The sequence below is a fragment of the Saimiri boliviensis genome, chromosome 14 (genome assembly GCF_048565385.1).
Source record: "Saimiri boliviensis isolate mSaiBol1 chromosome 14, mSaiBol1.pri, whole genome shotgun sequence".
NCBI lineage: Eukaryota > Metazoa > Chordata > Mammalia > Primates > Cebidae > Saimiri > Saimiri boliviensis.
Window position 1 is genome coordinate 65,830,689 of NC_133462.1, and position 22,773 is coordinate 65,853,461.

Below are 22,773 nucleotides of genomic sequence, written 5' to 3' on the forward strand. Positions count from 1 at the left end.
TGTGTGTGTGTGTGTGTGTGTGTGTGTGTGTGTGTTTGCACACACATGTACATTTTTTTTTTCTTATTTTCCCAGACACTCTTTTAAGAGAAAATCCTTAGAGAAGCTTCTAGGAAGGACCCTTAATTGACCTTGTGGGGGACCACATTGATTTTCTCCACGTGCATCTTCATTTCTGATAAATTATAAAGCCATTAATTTGCTGAGGAAATGGCAGGGCCAGGCTGCGGCACAGATGTGACCAGAGCCATCCCAGCTCTGAGTCTGCTGAGGAGTGCCAAGAATCTGGGGGAGAATCAGGAAGCCTGGATTGTTATGGTTAGCCTCACATTCTCTTGGGAACTGTTTTAGTTGCTGCTGTTTACAGATCTAAAAGGTAATGATGTTTCCAGATAAATAGGCCTTCTTATTTTGGGTAAGTGGCCATTTATTGATCTGCTAACCCACATGTATTGATTTGTTAGCCCCAACTACTGTGTCACTCTCAAAGGAGTTAACTATAAATTCAAGACAGGCAAATTGTATTTGGTTTTGGACCGTTGCTTTCACAAAAGAGACAGCCCCCTCCTTGTCATCTCCATGCCAAAACTACTCTTCCCAAGTTTTAGCTATTATTTAAAAGGAAACAATTAAAAAGATATAATAAGATAAAAAGCAAGTGAGTCAAGATGCTCCATTAGATTAACACTAAAAGGTAAAATGTGAAACTTGCATAACAGTGTTCAAAAATAATACATTTTGTATTTTCATGTACATTAGCAGAATAATATGCTGTAAACTGCAGAGTGTGGAGAGAAGAACAAACAGAACTGTAATTATAAGGAAGAAAAAAAAAACTCTTATGACAAGAGTTGTGCAGTACATGATGGGTGCGTTTGTCTCCTTAGCAACAAGTGAACGTATAGATAGCCTACCAACCTAAAGCAAGAGAAATGCTTTGCCATCCTCACCCTGAAGTAGCCAAGATTCTGCAACTCAATTGTGCATCCTCACCATTGCATTTGGCAACCTCTGATAGGCGACGGTCACTGAGCAAATGCCAGCAAGTTAGCAATGGATGCCATAGCCAGTGTCATAAACCTTGCAGCACTCCCACGGCAGCCTGCTGGACACCCAGACTCTATGGAGGTGGGGACTGGAGGGAAGGAGGTGGGAGTCCTTGTGCTTATGGAATTTTTTTTTCCCTTAACCAATTGCATCCTACATGCAGGAAGGATTGTCACCCAATCACTTGAAAAAAGCAAAGCTCATGTTTTTTTATACCCGTTATCCCAGCTCCAATATGCTGAAGACCTACTTCTCCGATGTAAAGGTAGGGACATTTTTTATTCGTAATTGTTTCATTTTCTGTGCATGTGGCAGTAGTTTGAACTCCCAGAAGTTAATGGAGACGAATGTGGAATCGGTTTAATTCCTACACCTGTGTTATAATTGATTTAATGCACTTGGCCTTTTGTCTAAAGGTGTGTTAAGCAAAGATGCCACTTGTGTATTAAGACTGAAAGACTAGTGTTAATAAGTTGCATGGGTTTCCAATGTAGTCGGAAAAACTTAGCCTCTGTCTTTATACGTTTGAGTAGCTTCTTGGAAGAAATTTCAGCTGGTAATGGATGGATGTGCTTTAGAGAATGCTTTTTTCCCTCCTCTCAGCAACAGTAAACTGTTTCTGTTTTTGTTTCTGTTGGTTTCCCCATATTTGTGCTTATGAAAGCAAACTCTAGCACCTCTTTTTCCCCCTGTCGAAAAGGAGCGTACATTGAAATTCTCTATGCAGTAGCTGCTTAAAAACAAAAGTGATGATTGTCTCTTATTTACAACTTAATTTGTTGTTGATGTAGAGTACACTGAGCATAAGGAGAATGAATAAAGTGACAGATTCAGGACACATTATTCAAATGAGGATATGAAAGCTGTCGGCCTACAGCTGCAGCCTCCCTCATTCTACAGAATATTGGGACCTCCTGGTTCTCTGTGTGTGTGTATGAGAGTGTGTGTGTGTGTCTGTGTCTGTGTGTGGGTTTTAAGTAATTGTTTCCATCAACTTGATGTTGTGTTAATCATCTGTAACTTTTTAAAACATAGATTGGGTTTTGATGATGATAATGACACACATGGTATCATTATCCCAGGAACTTGATAAACACTACATTAGCTGAGATTAGTTTATTAGGGGTGGGTGTTTTTTCCCCACCCGTCCCCTGCCCACCCCAATATGTACAAGTTCTTCTTTCTGCCATGGAGAACTCACAAGCTGCCAAAACACGCTTGCTCTTCCACCGCTCCCTGCACGCAGCTTGTTTTGTGCTTGATGCCCAAGTGGCTTCATTGGCCCCATTTTGCAGGCTAACTCATTTCAGTTTCCTTCACTGATGTTTTATTTGGCCTTATAAGAAAAGTTCTGTTTTCCCTCCTGTTTGCTTTTGAATTGTGTATCAACTTCAGCCTTTTTATCTTTCTCCTTCCCTGGATGTGCTCCTCAAGTGGAAGGCCTCTTTTCTCCTCGTTCAGTGCCAAAAAACTAGGCAAGATGGGGAGGCAGGGAAAGTCCATCACATAAATGGCTCATTAGTACTAAGGAAGCACAAACAAGGCTGAGTGACACAGAGGCCAGGAAAAGGGTTTGGGCTTTGCAGAGGATGATCTAGAAGAGGGAGACTGAAGGGATTTGTCACCTGGTTGAGGACTGACCACTTTCTAGAGTCTGGTAGAACCTTGGAAAGTTTGTCTTCAGGAATCCTCCCAACATTGTAGTTCTAAGAGGGGACATGGAGGACAGGGAGGAAAGAGTTATTGTGTGCACATATATGTGTGTGTGTGTGTGTGTGTGTGTGTGTCTGTGTATGCCAATGTCCATGTTATTCATTCCTTTTAGAGCAATGATCGGCAGTGTTGTGAAATAATAATGACAATACCTTATATTCTTTGTATAGTACTTTTCATCCAGAAGGAGCCCAAAGAACTTTACCAAGTGCACACATAGGTATCACTTACTCACCACGGAAACACAGCCACCTGGAGGGTGGGAAACAGCAGCCATTCTGAGCCAACAATACTAGTCAACAGTAGATGTCAATACTAGAAACATTCATGGTTTTTGTGTGAGTGCATGCATGCGTGCATGTGTGTGCTCTGTGGTGGCAAGAAAAATGGGAAGATTATTGATCTGCAGCTTTATAAATACCGCATGATAGAAACCAACAAGAAACTGTTCCCATTCCTCTAGAATGCCTCTAGCAATTCAGCTTTGCAAATGACCACTGACACTGTGTAGATAACAGTGAAATACCTGTGACTATTTTATTTTCAGAAGCACTAATATTCAGATTGTTGACTCTATCCATACCTTATCCATACTGAAAGAGAAGGCTGTTAAAGGATATGTGAGTCTGGTTACATATCAATTATCCACTCTAATGGAGGGGAAACAGTAGGACATATGAGGCAAAGCAGAAAATCACTGAAGGTCATTTCTCTTATTTTTGGAAGGAATTATGCATTTTTAACTTTCTCAATTATATTTTTTCTTTGATTAGTAATAAATGAATTTGTATTCCTCGAGCTTACACAGATGAGAGTAGAAAGTCATGCATAGAAAGAGAAAGGTAGTCCAGGCAAAGTAGTCAAGAAATTTTTCAGAAAACAATGGCAGAACATTCTGGGATTTCTTTAATATTAAGAATAATCTCTAAGTTGAATATTGACAATGTATACACACACATATATATGTGCGTGTGCATGTGTGCACAATATACATATACACATGCACACATATCTATAGCTAGACATTGATACACAGATAGACAAATGCGTTTATTTATTTGCAAGGCAGGAAGAAATAGATATTTCTTTATATGTGAATATACAATCCAAACTTTTATTTTGGCCAGGATTCAAGAAACCACTAGAGAAACTGGGGAGGAGAACTGAGGATCTTCTCAGAAATGAAACCCTGCGTCATTTTTCTGGAACAAGACCATGTAGTGCTTGTCATAATGACATGAGCCTCTACCTGGTAGTGGCCACATCCATCTAGGAGAAAATTCCTAACTCTAATAAAATGTACTCTTTCAAATCATAAAGTTATTTTATTCAGACGCTTTTTGGGGGTTTTTTTTGTGGGTTTTTTTTTTTTTTTTTTTGAGATGGAATTTCACTCTTGTCATCCAGGCTGGAGTGCAGTGGTGCAATCTCAGCTCACTACAACCTCCAACTCCTCAGTTCAAGCAATTCTCCTCCCAAGTAACTGGGATTATAGGTGCATGCCACTGTGCCCAGCTAATATTTGTATTTTTTTAGTAGACACGGGGTTTTGCCACATTGGCCAGGCTGATGTTGAACTCCTGACCTCAAGTGATCTGCCTGCCTCGACCTTCCAAAGTTCTGCGATTACAGGCGTGAGCCACTATACCTGGCCCTCAAATTTTATTTAGTGATCAAAAGTTCATTTTGCAAGCAAAAAAAAAAAAAAAGAGAACAAGCATGAGCAGAAAATATCTTGTTTACTGAATATGGCATAACGTAGTTGTCCATCAAAGCCACACTTGGAGGATAGTACTAGATGGAGTAAATCCTCTGACTTGCTCCAGAAGGTGAGTCAGGCCAAGGTGGTGCCCACTCCTTCGTATTTCTCCTTAGGAATGGATACAGTGCTTAACTCCCCACAAATGACTTCCATTTGGGTAAGAGGTAAATGCTTTTCAATTACCTTGGAATGAAACAGGTAGAGGGAAATCATACAATTCAGAGATGTTGGCATGGCAAGAGTTCTTCTACAGGGATGATGTATATGAAGGATGAAACCAGGGCTGACCTAGTTTAACTCCTAGAGCAAGAATCTAAACAAAGTTCTGTGTTCTCACAGAGAACCCAACTTAATTCCCTCATAATGACATTCAGCCAGAAAAAAGCTCAGCTCTTTGGGGCTTCAAATCCTTTGAGAAGGACAAGTGGACAAATGTGAGAAAGCTGCCAGGGATCGATGGGCCGCACCAGCTCCCCGTTTACTACTGGGTGCTGATTTTAATGTACAAACTAATAACTCTTAGACCACTAAGTACAACAGATTCAGTGTCATTTTAGCTTTGAAGAACAGACGCTCACAGCTTTTCAAGCCGGCAGTGTTAAATGATGTATCTCATTCCCTCCACCCCTTGAGTCAACTGCTGCCTAGCCAGATTAAGGTGTCAGATTGATTTGTTTTATACATCTTTTGACCATGCTCATTGAATATTTAGGAAGTTTCTTCAGCCCATATTGAGGCTGAGATGTCCCGTGGGAAGCATTAATCAAAGTCACAGAGACTCGTACACTGTGGAAACACAGCCTCTTTATTGTAGCGATTAGTTTTTGCAGTAACACATTAACACACTACAGAGCTTTCCTTTATAGAACAATTGATCCTTTTCTTGTAAGCCACTACAGAATGAGGGAAATTAACTCTTTAAAGTTTAATACTTTTTCTCCCCCAGTGTGAACATTTAGAAAAGAGGGGACTTGCTTTTGCTTTTAGCCAGCAACTAAAACTGAACAAATTTTAGTTCACTTCTCGTGCAGGGAAACCCTGCTCTTCAGGCTGTTCTGCTGGTCATTTCGCTTGTCTCATGTTTGGGGAGTCTGTTGTTTTTGTCCATTCTTTCTCTCTGGTATTTCCATTCTCCAACAATAAGCTTTAAATCTCCCTTTATGTCCCATTCGTAAATAATGGCAAGTGCACTTACTTTTTTGTCCTCCCCATTAGGTCATTCATGACCATTCTAGAAAAAAAAAAAAATACCCTTCTATTTTTTTCCTCTACAGTACTCTTGTCCATATGAGACAATGTCTTGTAACAATGCAGAAGCCTAATCTCCATGTCAAAGCAATTTTCATTCCCCAGTGCACAGCCTGCTATCATTTTGTAATGTTTTGTTTCTTATTCTAAAAGAATTAAAAAGGAACAGTAAGCCGTCACGGGGGCCTGTAGTCCTTATCTCAGTGTCTGGAAATTTGGACAGTGTATTTTACTGCTGAGATAAAATGGAAAGAACTCCAAGTTCAGCAAATCGTAATGGGTTTAAGTTCTATTGAAATCGGCAACCAGAAGATCAGATAATGGGGGTCCTTCAGTTGTCTTTTTAATCGGGTTCCCCGCGAGGCTGAATAGAGACAGAGCAGACACACAGAGTGAAAATATAATTCTTGGATAGGTTAAGTACATGTTTGAACTCTTGCAAGCAGAAGCGATTTGCTGATGACTTAATCATTTTCTGGTCAATTATCTGTAAGGGCCCTTGCAACTCCATGGCAATTATGATGCAAGTTGGCCTTTTGGGAGAAACACCAGTCTCTCTGCTTCTGTTTCCTTATGACTTCCATTCTCTGCCATAAATTTTCATTCATTTATTATCTTTGCTGGTATAGAAACAACTTTCTGTGTAGTAATTAGAGCCCCAATACACACTTTAGCTGTCATCTTGTTAAGAGTCTGGATGTTCTCATGGCCAGGGTTTGATAAGTGCTCTTTGTTGATTTTTGATGAATGTACATCTTTTTCTGGGGGCCCAGGGAAGGGGATGCCTGTGATGACAAAAGGCAGGGGGTTGTCTGTCAGCTTGCCTGATATAGAGCTATGGATTTATTGGTTTTGACTTGGCAAGTTGAGACGCATCTGTCCTTTACGTGAGCAGAGGACTGTCAATAAGGATGGTATCATTTGCTGTGCATCCAGGAAGACATCTTCATTTCAAAGGTCATCAGGAAACCTTGGTCAACAAAGTTTTGAGGCCTAACCATGTTATAGTAACTTGGCATTTTTAAAAATGTAAGAAAGGTCCTGCCTATGCCATCTGTGTACTGTGTCCTAACCACGCGTCCCAAATGGCAGAGATACCAAGGGAAGGAAGGGGACATGGGTCTTATCCAATTCTGGCTGCAGGAAGCAGATGAACAGGCACCAGCGCCTGACCAGACCTCATCAGATATGAATGCCATGGGCAAACATTAAGTGGAATCATAGTTGTATGGGCAGGGGAATCACTCATTGCCAAAAAAATAAGCAAAGGCCAACTCCTCCCATTTTATGGGAAGGCCATTTATCTGCATTGAAGGGGGCTGTGATGTGGAGATACAAATCCTCATTTAAAAAGAAAAGTATATCAAACTAGTGGTAAAGTCATGTGGCATAACATCTCTGGTACTTGGGAAAAACACCACTTCCCAGGATTCTATGGCTTCAATGAATGTCCATAAAAGTATATAAATTCTACTGTTCTACTGAAAGATGAAGAACAATGGTTAAAAATAAAGACGTTCGGCTTAAGGAAAGTCTGATTTAGAATGTGACTTTTCCACTTGAAATGTGGTTGTGGTATGATTTCCATTACGGACAGGTTTTTATAATTTCTTGTGAGTATAGTCCTCCTCTTGTCTGTCTTGCCACCATTTTGGTGGAGTTAAATACGTATCTTTCCAAGTAAAGAAGGGAGGGGAACTTTAAAAAATGCTTCAGACACTTAAAAAATCAATGAAGAAAATGGCAATGTTCTTATCCTTTTCAACATTTAAATTTAACAGTTCAACAGATGCATTACCTCTCAGCTCATCAAGTGGTTTAGCAATTTCCGTGAGTTTTACTACATTCAGATGGAGAAGTACGCACGTCAAGCCATCAACGATGGGGTCACCAGTACTGAAGAGCTGTCTATAACCAGAGACTGTGAGCTGTACAGGGCTCTGAACATGCACTACAATAAAGCAAATGACTTTGAGGTAGGAACTAATCTTCATTTTTTGGTCATCTCCCTTTTCCTTTTTTAAAAAATTTACTTTCTTTTAAAAATGTACCCAAGTCTGTTTCTGTGTTGGTTTTGCATATAAGCATCCCCCAATAGAGTAACAGGTAAAGCTGCAATGAGGAGCTTCTGTAGTCCCCATTGGAATCATGAGGCTCTGACCCATTGCCATTTTCCCCATTCCCTGGCTTTCCAGCTGGTGTGGAAGACTCATTTGGCCACAGAAAAGGGAACTGTAGAACCCAAAGAAAAATGGCAGCAAGGAGCAAAGACAGAGGGATTCATTTTCCAAGGAAGAGATCCCCACTCCAAAAGGCCTTTTTCATATTTAGGTTCCGAGATGCCAGTGAGCTGATACGTGCTATGTGCAATGGTAACTACCAACGTTGTTTTCTTTAAAAGTCTAGAAACGTTGATGGGGAAGAGATTCCATGGTTTCTGACTTTGACATTTATTTTCTTTATGGAGGAAATGGTATAAGAATTTACTAAGTACATATCATAAGAGATCCAATGACTTTTTTTTTTTTTTTTGGATTTTGTTTCTGTTTTTGTTCTTTTTGAAGGAGAGACTCGTGGTTATTTCACCTAGGTGTACCTTCACACGCATGCTGCTCTTCGTACAAACAATCTCATATACACTTATATGTATCTATGATATGTATATTCTAGATCCACACAAAGCAGCATAGAGAATTCCCGGAAAGCAATATCCATGCAACAGTGAAAGATGTGTGGCTATGAGTAAGGCATTTCTTTATGGGCTAATGTGGTGCCTCAGCAAACAGTTTTCATCACAATATGATGACTCTCTGTGAGACAACACTAGCAAATCTCCCAGTACTCACAAAGGCATTTTGCTGAGTCCTGCTGGCTGAGGCAACAGTAGTTGGAGGCGGGAATATGGGAAGAGTTCTGCAGGCCGAACTCCCTGATGCTAAGAGCAGATGGGCTGTGGCTTGGCAAAGTTGGTCCATTTCTTGTACTATCTTGGTTAAATGCTGTGCCACCTTGAAGGTGGGAATTTTTTCTCCCACATCTGTGTGCACTTGGACCTTATGTTAATATTCTTGCTTTCTTCATGTAGCTAGGTATCCAGGAATACCCAGGAAGTTCCAATTTTCAAAGGAAAGAGGGCACCTTGGTCTAGCTCTGTCAGTTAAGGGGCGTGACCCCTAGTACTCTTCCTGCTTGCCCATTGTTGTTTCAGTTCTTGTACCTACAGTTCTTAGCAATGGAGACAAGTTATAGTGGCTTATATAGAACTGAATATGGAAGCTCAGCAATGGGGAAGTCTTGGTTTTTCTTTGAAAGTTTGAGTGGTTATAGTGTAAGCTACTAATTTATCTTTGCTCTCTAAGATTAATATATTTCTTGTATGATAAATGAAGTTTAGGTGTTTTTGTTTTTTTTGTTTCTTGCTAAATACATTAAAATTGAAAATTCTTCATGTACTGCTCCACTGTTTTAAAATCTGTTTTTAAAGTCTCAGTTGTAACAGAGCACTGGCTCACTATGACAGAGCACTAGCAGATTTCTTCTAAAGCTGAAGAGTATGATTATGGCTAATCATTTTAAAGAAATCTTATTAAGAGTGTCATTTCTCCCCCGCCCTTCTGATAAGCCTGTTGCCCTAAACTTTAAGCTAAGAGATTTCTACGGTGTGCTGGTGAATTATTTACATCGTATCATGACATAAGTGTTTGTTTGGCATCATACATCACACTTCACAAAAGAATTGCCCAAGATTCATGAGATGGCTTCTGCATTTTTGCTGTATCAAATACCCTAAAGGACAAATCCTTAAAAGTGCACACAAGAGTTTTTAGGGTTATTTAAACCTTACCTGGTTGGAATTTAATCCCCTACCCACAGCCCAGGGGCCAAAATGACACAAACAGGGGACAACTGGCATCAGGAGGTACCTGACAAGCTGCTCCATTTAGCATCATCTAAATCCTCGTTAATATGATTAACATCTAATACTTCTCTCTTTGTGAATCATATCCACTTCCAGCCAGGCCACCTCTCCTTTATCTGCAGTGTCTATTTTAAGACTGCTTCACTGCAAGGAGTATGGGGCCTGGGCAGGAATTTTGTCACTTCTCATGTGACTTCGGACAGTTATTGGACTATTCTGGGTCTGATTCCTCCTTCAGTGAAAAGGAGGGAAGAAAGCAGCAACACCATGGAGTGTGCCCTGCCCCCTACTCACACGCTGGCATGTCCACGCGCGCACACACACGCACCTACCAGCACACGTCATCCTAATATCACGACATTGTTTTTTCATTTAGCCTCTCCGTCTGGCTCATTTACTGACAAAAGTTTCAGATAAGGTGAGCCCTTCTTTTCCATGCCTTTGTGCATGGAGGTCACTGCTTAAGTGAGATGCTTAAAAAGCCACCGTTCTTATCGCGGTAGTTTCGCTAGTGTGGGCCGTGGCTGAGAGCCAAAAGTAGATCCAGCACCTTCAGCTGAATACCTTCACTGATATTGTGTGCACGGCTTTACTTTTATATTTAAGTTTCTCCTCTTAAGGTCAAGTAAAATGAGCCCATAGTTTAAGTATTAGCAAGTGAAGAGGATGGCAAAATGGAGAACTATGCATGTTGTTTCTTTTGAAAATTTCTAAACAGAGCTAAAACATGGTAGAGGGACTTTGAAGCTACATCTACACGATGGCCCAAGATCCAGTCAATTCCAAGGAATCGTGTCACTCAGCTTAGTAGTAGCCAGTCAAATAATAAAATGTCTTATTGATTGCATTCCCAGATTTCTCCATCAGTTGTTGGGAGCAATAAAATAGCTAACATTTATTGACTGTTTACCAATGTTCTAGGGACTCTTCTAAGTGTTTTATCAATATAGGGCTTATTTAATGTGGGTAATAATAATGACAATGATACCAATATAATAACAAGAAAAATTTCAGTTTGCCCAAAGCTTCACTACTCTTCAAGTTATTCTAACTGAGGGCAGGCAGATGGGGCTAGGGAGAGAGAAGGGGGCTTGACTTGTCTTCACTACTGCTTTGTTCTTCCTTCTTTCTCTTCCTACCCCTTGTCTTTTCTCAGCCTTCTACTCCATCTCTGCCTCTATCATAAGCTTGCTGGTGGCACCTCTGTCACTGCTTAGCACCACACCCATCCAGCCCCTGCTGCTTATGACTCTCAAGGCTAGAGAGGCTGCTGACCCCTGGTCTAAGGAAAATAAAGCAGATGGGGAAGGTTTATCAGCAGCAGAGAGGGAGTAGCTTGCATCGCTCCCCTCTCCTAGACCCTGCATTTCCTGGCCTTTATGAGTCAGGACCTTCTAAGTGGCAGGAGAGCTTGTTCTGCCTTTTGTATCAGTTTACACAATGGCCAGGATTCTTGGCATGGTGTGCAGACTTAAGGTGGTGAGTGATTGAGAAGACCCAAGGGATGTGGAAGAAGACACCGAAGGGGAAAAATACAAAATACACTTTTAGTTTGTATTAAAGGGAGGAAGCTTGGCCATATCACACGGGTGGGTGTCTTGCTTATGCGCATGAGTGTGTAAGACACGCAGGAGAGCGGTGTGCAGTTATGGGCTGTATCCTTCACTACTGATCCTCACATTTAATGAGATTGGCAACAATAAATTTGTCTTTCCAGGTGTGATGGTATATATTTCTATGCTTCATTCTCACTTCACTTTGAAGAGCTTCCAAAAAAAATTTTATGGGCACAAAAAGGAGGTTTGGGATTCCTTCCCAGTTTTTAAATCATACTGATACTTGTGACTTTAGGGGCATATGAGTTGGATTTTATTGCTTTTGTTGTTTTCCTCACAACTGTGGCAGGGAAAGAAGATGACGATTGCTGTCAGTTTCTGAGGCCGGTTTACCTGTATTGCAAAGACCTCTACTGAGAAAACTAACTTGTGTAACTCACGAAGATTAATTGCACAACATAAGGAGCCAAAAGACATGCATCCTAGATTGGACTGTATTACCTAGGTTACCCTGTCTATATAGTGCAGCTGAAAATGGCAGAATCATCCAAAGGTTGGAGGGTTTGGGACGGCCCGAGTGTAAGTTGAGAAAAGAATGTGACGGATTCCTTCATCTATGCACACTGAGCTCTCTTTCTCATTCCTGGGTATTGTGAGGTAGTGTTTCCCATGTCATGGCAAGCCACGCATCCCTCCTGGGTCCCTTAGTGGCTAGCCATTTACCTGTAAGCAGGGTGTAAGTTTCCAGTAAGAATGACAAATCTCTCTTGTCCTCACTAAAGGCAGAGATTTAGGGATGGAAGGCTTCAAAGAAATTGAATGGAGAATTTGATTCACTGATTAGTGGACTTATGAATGCCATTTTTGAAGGTAGTAATAATATTACCTCACTGGGCAGCTACTCCATCTTAGAGCATGTGGATTTGACATTTTTCTGGGGAACACATGACAGGGAAGAAGGGTACTTCCACACACCTTTGAATGTGTTTTCTTACTTTCCTCTTGGAAATAGAAAATAAAAAAGCAGCACCCTCCCCCCACCGCACACACAGACACATACACGCTCATTGAATATGTTCTCTGCCCATACCTACCCCCTTCCCAACTTATTCCCACTTTCAACAGAACCCACATTTCAGAAGATTTAATATATCTGGAAGACTTTCATTCGCATTGTCATCTCTTTAAAGAAAAATGAGGACAGGTGGATTTAGGAAGCGCTTCCCCCTGCTCCAAATAGATACTTAAATATGAGTGATCGTTTTGAAAACTGGCACATGAGTGAAAGCCTTTCACTGCTGTTGCAGTCTTTTGGCCTCAAAGCTGCTGAGCCGTTTAAATAATCGCATAACACACTCTTGGTGGGTGGTGAGGAGAAAAAGAAACCCTTACCATTTCTTCCCTTGCCAGTCCTACCATTGACAAGCCAAATTGATCTTTTAAGAGACCAAATGAATGTTCGCTAAATATATGTACACACATGGCTGCCTGGAAACATATTCCTTCTACAGAATGATTGCCTCAAATTTGAAGGAGAGTGCAGTAAAGACACCAGGTTGGAAGTGGGGTTGAAGGGCTAGGGGGTGGAGTGGAGGTAGGATTCTGTGCGTGCATGAGGCTTCATTTTTGTACCCCGTCCTTTTGGGATTCAAGGTGTTCATCAGTATAATGAAGCGGGCTCATTGATTTATCATCTATTTGGTAATGTCATTGCATTTTTAGCTCCCTGTGTCTTTTTTGTCATTGGGTTACATTCAAGCACAGTAAGATCAACTTTAAAACCTCCTTACTCAACAGCTCTATTAGTTATAGCATTCCATGACCTTTCTCAACATTCTTAAAGAAAAAGATACAGTGTAATGTCGCTTTACTTTGCTTATTGTCCTTTGTTGGGGTGAACAAAGCATTTTCTACAGTGGCTATATCACATAATTATACAGCTTTCAATAGCAGTGTCTTGGCACATATCAAAGTTCAGAGGAACCTTTAGAAAAAAAAAAGATGTTTTGTGGCAGCCTAGGGAGGGTCTCATCTTTCCTTCAGAAAATAGTTCAAGGCTCTTCTGTCAAGCTTCCCTACTTAGAGCTTTTTCTCCTCCTGCTTCATAAAGTTTAAAGGGGATTCAGTGGAGTTCTATGATCTATTTCCTTTGAAAGATTGTTCCTCGGCACAGAGAGGCCCTTTGACTTCAAGAGTTCACAGATTCATGTCTTTAGGTATCATATGTCTGACCTTATCAGTTACTCCATTTAATGTAGGAGAAAAAGTCTCAACTCTTTGTGTTTGTCTGTTTTGCCTCTGTGAAATGATTTGGTGAAAAGACCATCCTTTTTAACACACCACTGAGAGGCCGTTTCTGACTGTAACCTACCCTGTGGCTTTTCTCTCTTTAAAAAAAAAAAAAAATCGTCCTTGTGTTTTGTGTATGGATGAGTTCACAGTGAGAATAGAATTATACAAGGGCAGGCGCACACACAAAAAAATCTTTGCTTTCCTCCCTCACCTCCCGCACCCCCCCCCCAATGATCTATTGGCTCTCTTGGCGGCTGTACCCCAACAGGCGAAGCCATTTAGCAAACACAGAGGTAGCGGCTGTGGCGCTGGGACAGTGGTGGGTTTTCCCTTGCTTCGACCTACCCCTAAGGCCTTCATAATTAATTGTCCTTCAGCGATGAGGAAAGTTCAGAAACAGTGTGTGGAGTGATGCCTATTGTCTGATATTCAGTTCTCCTTGCCTTGTTTCTTTTTCTTCATCCCACAAAGGGTTATCAATGGGAGAAAGAGAGCAAGTTCTCTTCTGAGAGCCACTGGTGGCGGCTGTAGCTTTCAGTGGGATGTTATCATTGTGTTCAGCCCATCCTGGATTAAATGTCTGAAGAAGTTCTAACAACCTTTTGAAAGACAGCCTGTTTATTTCGCCTAGATGAAACAAATTCATTTAGCAAACCAAAGCTTGTTCGAAGTTGGTGATCCCTTTTCACATGTCAGATAACATTTTAGATCAAATTTCTTCATTTTTACCCCCCGACTCCAGTAATGTATTTAACCTGAACTGTTTGGTTCTTTGTACAGGGCAGAAATTCTAATGACCATTCACTTATTGCTCTTAAATACATCAATATTAATTTATAACAAAACGGTTTTTTTGCAAACATTCCTTTTGATGAAGCATGCAAGTTTAATACATGAAAGTAGATAATTAGTTTAAAAATATTGTTTCTCCTTCAGTGACTGCCTTCAGCCAATATTCAATTCTATCTTGTAAGATGACGTGAAACAAACACATTTTGTCTCCCTGTACCTCCCAATTTTTGGCTGAGACACAAAATAAAGATGCAGTGTCGAGATAGCTATTTGAGAAGGGTAGGGAAAAGAGAACCGTCTATTAATGATCATTATACTACTGTTCCTGTTAAATAGGGTGAAGCCAAGAAAAACAAATATAATCGCTCTTCCGAGGAGCAGTTGAACTAGCAAATCACAGAGGTTTAAAATAACTACATTGTAGTGTTCGTGGCAACTTCAAGGCTGAAGGGAACCATATTTAAAGGCAATCTCTGTCGCTTATAGCAATTTCTTTTGGAGGAAGTGACCAACAGGATGGCCAGAATCGATTCTGCTCCCTTTGCTCTTTGAAAACAATTTCACAACAGACCTTTTGGTATTTAAAGGGAACCTGTATATGGAAGTTGACACAACTAATATAGTCATACCAAAAAGGGGGTCATAAAAAATTAAAGTTCTTCTTATGAATCTTTCATGAGAAGCAATGAAAAGGGACACTAGTGTAGCCAAGTTCTTTGTGCTACAAGCTCTTCTTCCGGGCTCTGAGCTATTGTTCTTTCAGCTCCTCAAACAGACTTTCACTTTCAAACTGACAAAAGTCACTTAAAAGCCAGACAGCTGTACTAACACACCCACCTTACTGAGCCAGAGCCACTGGCAGGTGACAAGGCCTGCTGAGAGACCTTGTTGAAAATGAGCAGGGGTGACTTTCTCATGCCTTAACGTTGCTTTCGCACTCACTTTGAGATGGCCCATTGACTGCTCCTTCGTATCTGCCCAACCCCAAAACAGGCTCCCCAAAATATGTTGTGCATTTTCTTTGCAGTGTGCCACATGGACGGCCATGATTGTATTTCTGTCTTAGGCTTGTGTGGCTAGGCGTGGGTTCCTGGAAGTTTGCGCACTTCTAGCAGAAGACGGGGAGTTTGACTCACAAAACTCTCTGCTGCCTCTTTTCCTTTTGCCCCTCCCTTCAGTTCAAATCTCGCTTAAGCTTTTTTCAGATTTCTGTTGCCTCACTAGGGTTGGACAGAAAACACCCACCAAAGATGGACACAAACCTCCCCTTCGGATTTAAGATCTAGACAGAGATCGTTAGGTGGGTAGTCCTGCCTGCATCCCAACCCTCAGGGCAGCAGCCGTCGTGGGCCGTGGGAGGCCTCCCTGTGTGCGCATTACAGGCCTCCCCTCCCCTGTCACCTTGTGTACAGTCTGGTCTGTGACACTGATGGTGATTATGTCATTATTTTGCTCTGGGGGCCCTGGCACATCTGCAGAGCCCAAGCACATCTTCTTTGTTGCGTTGGCAAATGTCCCACGCCGCAAATGCTTCATTAGCCCTGCTGCCGGCCTCCTTGCCAGACGCCTGTGCCCAAATCCCGGCTTCTTTTTGCTCCGTTCTTTTGTGTAGCTGATGATCATGTATTCATCTTCCTGGTTCTTCCCCATTTTCCTCGACTTCTGAACTCCAGATGTCCCAGTTTTTTTGCCCAAATCACTCCAATGTCTACAATGAGAAACGAAGTGACTCTTTACCCTTGAACCCTTCCCCACTCCTGACCACCTTTCCTACTTTTTTTTTCCCCAAAATGAATAGTGATTTTGAATAGTTCCCCACCGGAAGGACTAACGTTTTCAAACTTGCAATTTGAAAAGTGATTGCTTCCAGTTTATGACAAGAGGCAGGGTTAAAATGAGTTCAGCAGTATTAGGTATTGCTTATTATCTGCGTGCTTTCCTCCTCCATCCCCACCTCTGCCCCTCTCCCTGTTTCCTTGGCTCCTTTATTTGCATCTGTGCATTGCCACATTTTACCAATTTTCCAAAAGCACTTTGAAATGTGAGTACAGAAAATACTCTTCATGCCTTGCTGTGCATGTTACAGTCATCTGAAGGTTCCTTTCTCTAAGTGGAATCTTCATCTCCACTCTACCCTCTCCCAAAACCACTGCCTCCTCCTCCTTCTGCCCCAGCCCTCAACAATGACCTATTATTAGATACTTAAAGTGATTAACACTTGGCTGTTTTGGAAACAGCTAAAACATTTCTTTCTCTAAAGCTTTATTCTATATATCTGACAGAGCCGCAGCTTTTGTGAAGGTGTGCTGGTTTCTACGTTAGCTGCAGTAAATTTTAGAGCTTAATATCTTGGGCTGTCATGGGTACTACATAATTGGTATGTTTAATTTCCCCTTAAATTTGAATTAATTGATCTGTTAGCATATTACAAGCAGGTTCTCCAATAGCGTTTCACCAGTTTTTAAATGCTCTCTACTGTAACAACATAAAATGATTTAAATGTCTCCACCTTTGAGCAAACCATAAGATTTTAGTTTTCGGGTATAGTTAAAGGAGTTAAGTGTATATTTTATAGGAATCGTGGTCCGATCACTGCCATGAATTGTAATTCGAAATTCAAGACAAAGACTCTGTTCAGGATTAAAGAAAACTTCCTCAGAGGAATGAGTTGCCACATTGTACCAGGCTCCTGAGATTTTCAAATCCCTCTCAAAGAGGAGCACTAGAATATGCATGTTGCAAATATTAGGACCAATGTAGCCAACAAGGTGAGGAGAGAGGTGGTCAGAGAAGATGGGTGGGCTCCCCAACCGACCGTCGGCCCTGGGCAGGGAGCATACTGGGAGAGGCTGGTCCCTGTCATTGAATCGTTTTCAAAAGGCTCAAGATGTATCCAAAACATTCCTAACCTCCCAGTTGCCCACCATTATGGTTTCATCACCCATGAGTTTACTTAAACCTTTTTTAAACTTAACCTCATTCTCAGAATATACCACTCCTTAAGATAATAATTCTCTAAATGTACTACCTGCTGAGAAAACAGTATCTTTTTTTTTTTATGGTTTTAAAAGTGATTCCCCTAGAACTCCACAGGGATATCCCTTGTTATAATATCCTGGGATTTGCGAACAGGGTTGTGTCCATATTCTCCATTTCCTTTCTGATTTTATAGACTTTGATCATTACTCCCTCTTAATCTTCATCTCTCCAGATTAAGGAGCTCTAATCCTTTTTAAAAGCCTAATCTCATACAGTAAGTAGGCTGCCCCGGATCATTTTAGCTGCCCTGTTGTAATGCGCTTCCAGCCTGACTGTGTTTTTCTGAGGGACAGTTACAGTTACTAACCCACACGGCAGAACTCCAGGTGTGGACAGTCATGCCACAGTTTGGTGATGGTGCCTCATGCATAGCCAGTGGGACTTTCTTGATTACCCCAAAAGTTTATCTTCAGAACCTGGAATTCTTGAATTGGATCTCAGTAATGCTTATTGGTTAAAATGATCCTGGGAGACCAGCTGATCAGACTCTTGGCAAGTACTCTGGAAAATATGATTGTGTGTACAGGACATACACAGCCAAACAGAAAATAGGCAGATCCACCTTCAGGTGTTTTCGGTGTTCTTATAGATGAAGCACTGGGGTATCTGACATCATGAGGAGATAGCCTTAGTCTTGAACTTGAGTCTGTAACAATGACAACTCCGGGGGAAAGCTCTAGTTTCTGCTTTATTTGGTATTATTTTCAGGCAGGAAATGAAATGTTCACCTGCAAGTAGCCAATATTTTATATAAAAGCATCCCCTTGAAATATCATAAAGAAAATGCTTTGGGGAATCAATACCAACGTAGAATTTAGAGCATGGACTCTCCAGCCAGGCTCCGGGATCAAATCCCAGCTCTCCTGCTTTCTAGCAGTGAAATCCTGGCAAGCGTCTTACCCTGCGTGTAACTCAGTTTTCTTATCTGTAAAATAGGATATGTAATAGTGCTTACTTCACAACAGAGTTGTTGTGAGAATTAAATAAATCTACACAAAGGTATTAGCCAAAGTGCGTGCTGTGTAAGCATTCATGTGTATTCATTTGCCGAGCCAAGTATCTGTCACCTTGTTGCTGTGATATCTGTAGTCCAACTATTGCACCATTTCCTGCCGACCCTAAACAGGAAAGTAAACAAATAGGCAATGAGGGAGCTCTCATCAGAATTGGGACAAATATTCAACTTAAAACTGGTTTTCATAAGAGCAAGTGTTCTCGCTCTGAGTGTGGCTGAAAAGGCAACACTATCCTGGAACAGCTTCAGGACTCTGGGGTCATCAGTTCCAGATGAGGAGGACAGGATGAAATGCCAGGGGGTGGTGGAAGGAGTGCTGGACTGGAGGGCCTGGCTCTGGCCACACCTGCCTCATTGGGTTCTACTGTGTTCACCTTTTGGAAAGTGATTAAGATTAAACTCAAGAGTTTCGTTCTAGCTCTGAAATTTTTTGACTTTAGAATAGAGGGGCAGTTTCATTCTAGCTCTGACATTTTGTGAGTCTAGAATAGAGGGGCATTCTGCATTCTCTAAATAAAGTATCTTTTGAGTCTTGGTCATGATGCAAAGCTGTAAGCCATGAGTATAGAGGCCCTGGGAATCCAGATGGCTTCCATGTGGGGCCCCTTCTACCCTGGTGACTCTGCTGTAGCTTAATTATCGCAGTCAAAATCTCCAGGGTACCTATTTTCATTCTCTCCCAAGGCCCTCTTTTCAGATCTAAATCTCAACAGTGCCCTTGGAGACACGGCAATTCCCTTACTGGGATTATAGAGACTACTTTTTCAAATTCATAAACAATTTATTGACTGAATCGGCGCTGTCATTAGACTTGCTGCTCACTTTATTTGTTGCCTTGGCTGGGGTGGCCAAACAATGAGGAAATTTGTCAGTGAAGCCCTCATGCCATTGGGTTTTCTAGGAGGCCACACAGACTTGAACAAACTAAGTGTCCCACACACATTCCATGCAGGTCTCAACACAATCAGCATTTGTAATATACATTAACCTCTATATAATGTACATCTCCTCTCTTTCAGAGCAGAATTGGCTGGGGGTTTTTTACCCTTTTTTATTTTTTGAGACAAAGTCTTGCTCTGTTGCCCAGGCTGGAGGACAGTGGCATGATCTCAGCTCACTATAACCACCACCTCTCAGGCTCCAGGTATTCCCTTGCTTCGGCCTCCTGAGTAGCTGGGATTACAGGTGTGCGTCACCATTCCTGGCCAGAATTGGCAGTTTTTGATGATATAACTACCTTCCCTACTAAGCCTGCTTGGTAGTTTTTGCAAAAGCAACACCACTCTTTCCTTTAAATATTCCCCAAATGATAGTCATCTAGATCATAAAAGTCTTTTCCTCTGGGATTGTTTTGTATGTGTGAGAGTTTGGGGTTGGGAGGTATTGAGTCCTCACACAAGCCATTTGGGTATGTATTCTTCATATTTCTTACAGCTACTGCACCTAAGTTCTGTTTTCTTAAGTCTACTGCAACATTTTAAATTAGAATATGGTACTAAACATGACTTTTAATAAAACATTCTCTGAGAATAAGTACTTGGGCAGGGAGGGATGTTTCAAGTAGAGGTGATGGCAGAGAAATGATGGGAAACTGAAGTATGTAGAAGAAGCTCATGGTTTCAAGGCCACTGTGTTTCCTTTCATTTAGAGCACCCATTTTCAAAGAGTTATCATTTTCAGTGACCTGAAGGTGTACAAGATAATCTGTGTGTAGATACCTAAAACTGCCTTTCAACAGAGACAATCCTAGGTAGTGACAGCATCCTAGAATGCCCCACCCTAAACGTTACCTCAAGTCTCATTAGGTAGGAGTCTAGTGGACTTTCAAAAGCCCCTGAGTTCATTCTGCAATCTGCCTGCCTTTCCAATCTATTTACCTGTCTCAAAAAAGGGATTTCAAAGCCCTTCACAAGGTCTTAAGTAGCTTTTGAAATACAGCCCATCTTTAGTTTTACAAAGGGTGATTGCACAGGGAAGTCCAATAGAATTCCCTAGAAATACAGAACAGAATTTATCTGACAGAACAAAGATATTGCAGTCAAAACCAAGATATGGGATTGGGGCCAACAACCCCCAGCCTTTCCTAAAGCAACCCAGATATTATTTGGGGTGTCAAAAGCTATTGCCAGCAGAGTGCCAGCATCCCCCATGAACTGGTGTTCTCTGAAGCTCTGATTTCCTACCATCTGTATCGCAAGCACTTTCTTTGGTGCTTACTATGAGCAATCCCATTCTCATTACAACTTGCCTGAACCCCACTTCCTAACAGCTTCTCCCTAGGCTCCTTACTCATATTGCTCCATCAGTAGCAATGCAGGGCACACAGACTAGTTTTAATATTAGCCTAAGCAAAGCTTAATTATGAAGGTAAAGCTGTGGCAGAAAACAATCACGTAATGCATTCTCGAACGAAACAGGAGTAACTGTGGATTATCTGTGCCCCAGCTTCCCTTCATGCAATATTGGAGTGTTTGTGCTGTGTTGTTTTTGGATAATCTCCCATCCAAGCATGGTACCAAGCTTGGCTCTGCTTCTTTTACCACCTCACCCAGTAATTGTAGCAAATGTTCAACTTCAAGCACTGTCAGCTTGTCTTGAACTCAGACACCAATGGCATCAAATTTACGGGGCTGACTGAAAGGAAAATTTGTTAACACTATAAAGTGACTGGTATATGATTGCAGGGCCTATTTTTCCATCTAAGTATTGAGCTGATTTGATTTGTCAGATGTGTCGTGAAGCAGGGATACATTTTTCTGTTTAGCACATTTAAATATTTACTGGCAGGAAAGCTCCCCATTAAACGCTCCTAATCTGAGCAGGGTAAGACTGAAGTCTTCCTGGTCCTTGACTACCATGTGTGTGGTTTATTAACTCTATTCCCATAGACGTGGGCAGCCTAAACTACAGTGGAGGAATGGTGTGACACTGCAGTTTGAATTCAGGTGAATCAATCCCAACTCTCCTGCAAGAACTGGTGTGACCACCCAGTAAGGCACCCAGGATCAGTGTAGAATGAAAGACCATTAGACCTCTAGAAAAGTTGTTAGCCCTCAAGTTTCACTAAGAGCAGAGGCTGGCAAAGTATGGCCTATGGGCAGATCTGCCCCTCAGCCTGTTTTTATGGCCCAAAGCTAAGAATGACTTAAATTTTAAACAGTTGTGAAAAAGAGGAAGAATATCCAACTTAGACCAAATATGGCCCACAGAGCCTATGTATTTATTATCTAGCCCTTTACTGATGAATTTTGCTGACCATTGGCTGAAGGTTTTTTCTCTCCTTTGTGGGACATGAACTCTCTGAGATTCCTTCTAATTCTCAAGTTCCAAAATTCTATGATTCTTTGATGGAGAATAGTCTTGGTCCAGCTCTTACTTGAACAGCCTACCAGATGAGCAGTTTCTGCACAGTGCTTCCAGTTGTTTTTAAGATCTTAAAAAGTATCTATGCAGTATCTCAGGGGGAGAGAAAGAGGTATTAGGTTTGAGTTTTTGATGCTTTTTCTTTGATTTTGCTTGCATATTTGTTTGTTTAAACTTGGAATCACTTTTGAGACCTAAGCAGAGTTAGGGAGGGAAGGAAAATGTACTTCATTTACAACTAATAAAGTGACAATTATGTTTCCTAACACATATAACACCAAGACTTCCAGGTGTGAGCAAATAATCTAGCCACTTTAAGCATGTTCACTGAACCAAATTTCAGACCCAAAAAATAATTTCGACAGTCTCTCATAGACTTTCATCATTCTGCTCCTAGCAAGCTAGTACTATCTTTTACTGGGGCTATGGAAGAGATGGTTTTATTTACCTTTATTTCTATGTGTAGATTTGCCAATGGAATACTTACATAATTTAAAATGTATGCACATTTATTAAAGGTAGACTAGAAGATGTTAAGACATGCTTTTCTATTACCTAAAAGTCACAATTATTCAAAATGCTCGACTCTAGCACATTGTTGATAATTATATAATATTTTAACAACACAAATGTTATCAACATCACAATGTTGTAGAAATTTTATTGTGAATTTTGTTATTTTCTTTTTTTTTTTTTTTTTTTTTTTTTTTTTTTTTTGAGACGGAGTTTCGCTCTTGTTACCCAGGCTGGAGTGCAATGGCACGATCTCGGCTCACCGCAACCTCCGCCTCCTGGGTTCAAGCAATTCTCCTGCCTCAGCCTTCTGAGTAGCTGGGATTATAGGCATGTGCCACCATGCCCAGCTAATTTTTTGTATTTTTAGTAGAGACGGGGTTTCACCATGTTGACCAGGATGGTCTCGATCTCTCGACCTCGTGATCCACCCGCCTCAGCTTCCCAAAGTGCTGGGATTACAGGCTTGAGCGAACTTTGTATTTTCTAAATACCCACTCTTAAAAGACAAAGA

The 22,773-nt window shown here is 41.2% G+C and overlaps 1 protein-coding gene across 8 annotated transcripts in view; it reads left to right on the plus strand.

Moving 5' to 3' along the window:
• The window catches only part of PROX1 (prospero homeobox 1), a 57,129-nt gene that overhangs the window by 20,301 nt on the left and 14,055 nt on the right, over window positions 1–22,773 (plus strand). For 7 of the 8 annotated variants that reach the window (XM_074385184.1, XM_074385181.1, XM_074385187.1 and 4 more), the window contains exons 3-4: window positions 1,205–1,312; window positions 7,552–7,746. In XM_074385184.1, the coding sequence (XP_074241285.1) occupies window positions 1,205–1,312; window positions 7,552–7,746 (303 nt within the window). Of the gene's footprint in view, window positions 1–1,204; window positions 1,313–7,551; window positions 7,747–7,965; window positions 22,373–22,773 lie in introns of those variants that run through there. The other variant, XM_074385186.1, reaches the window with a different exon arrangement.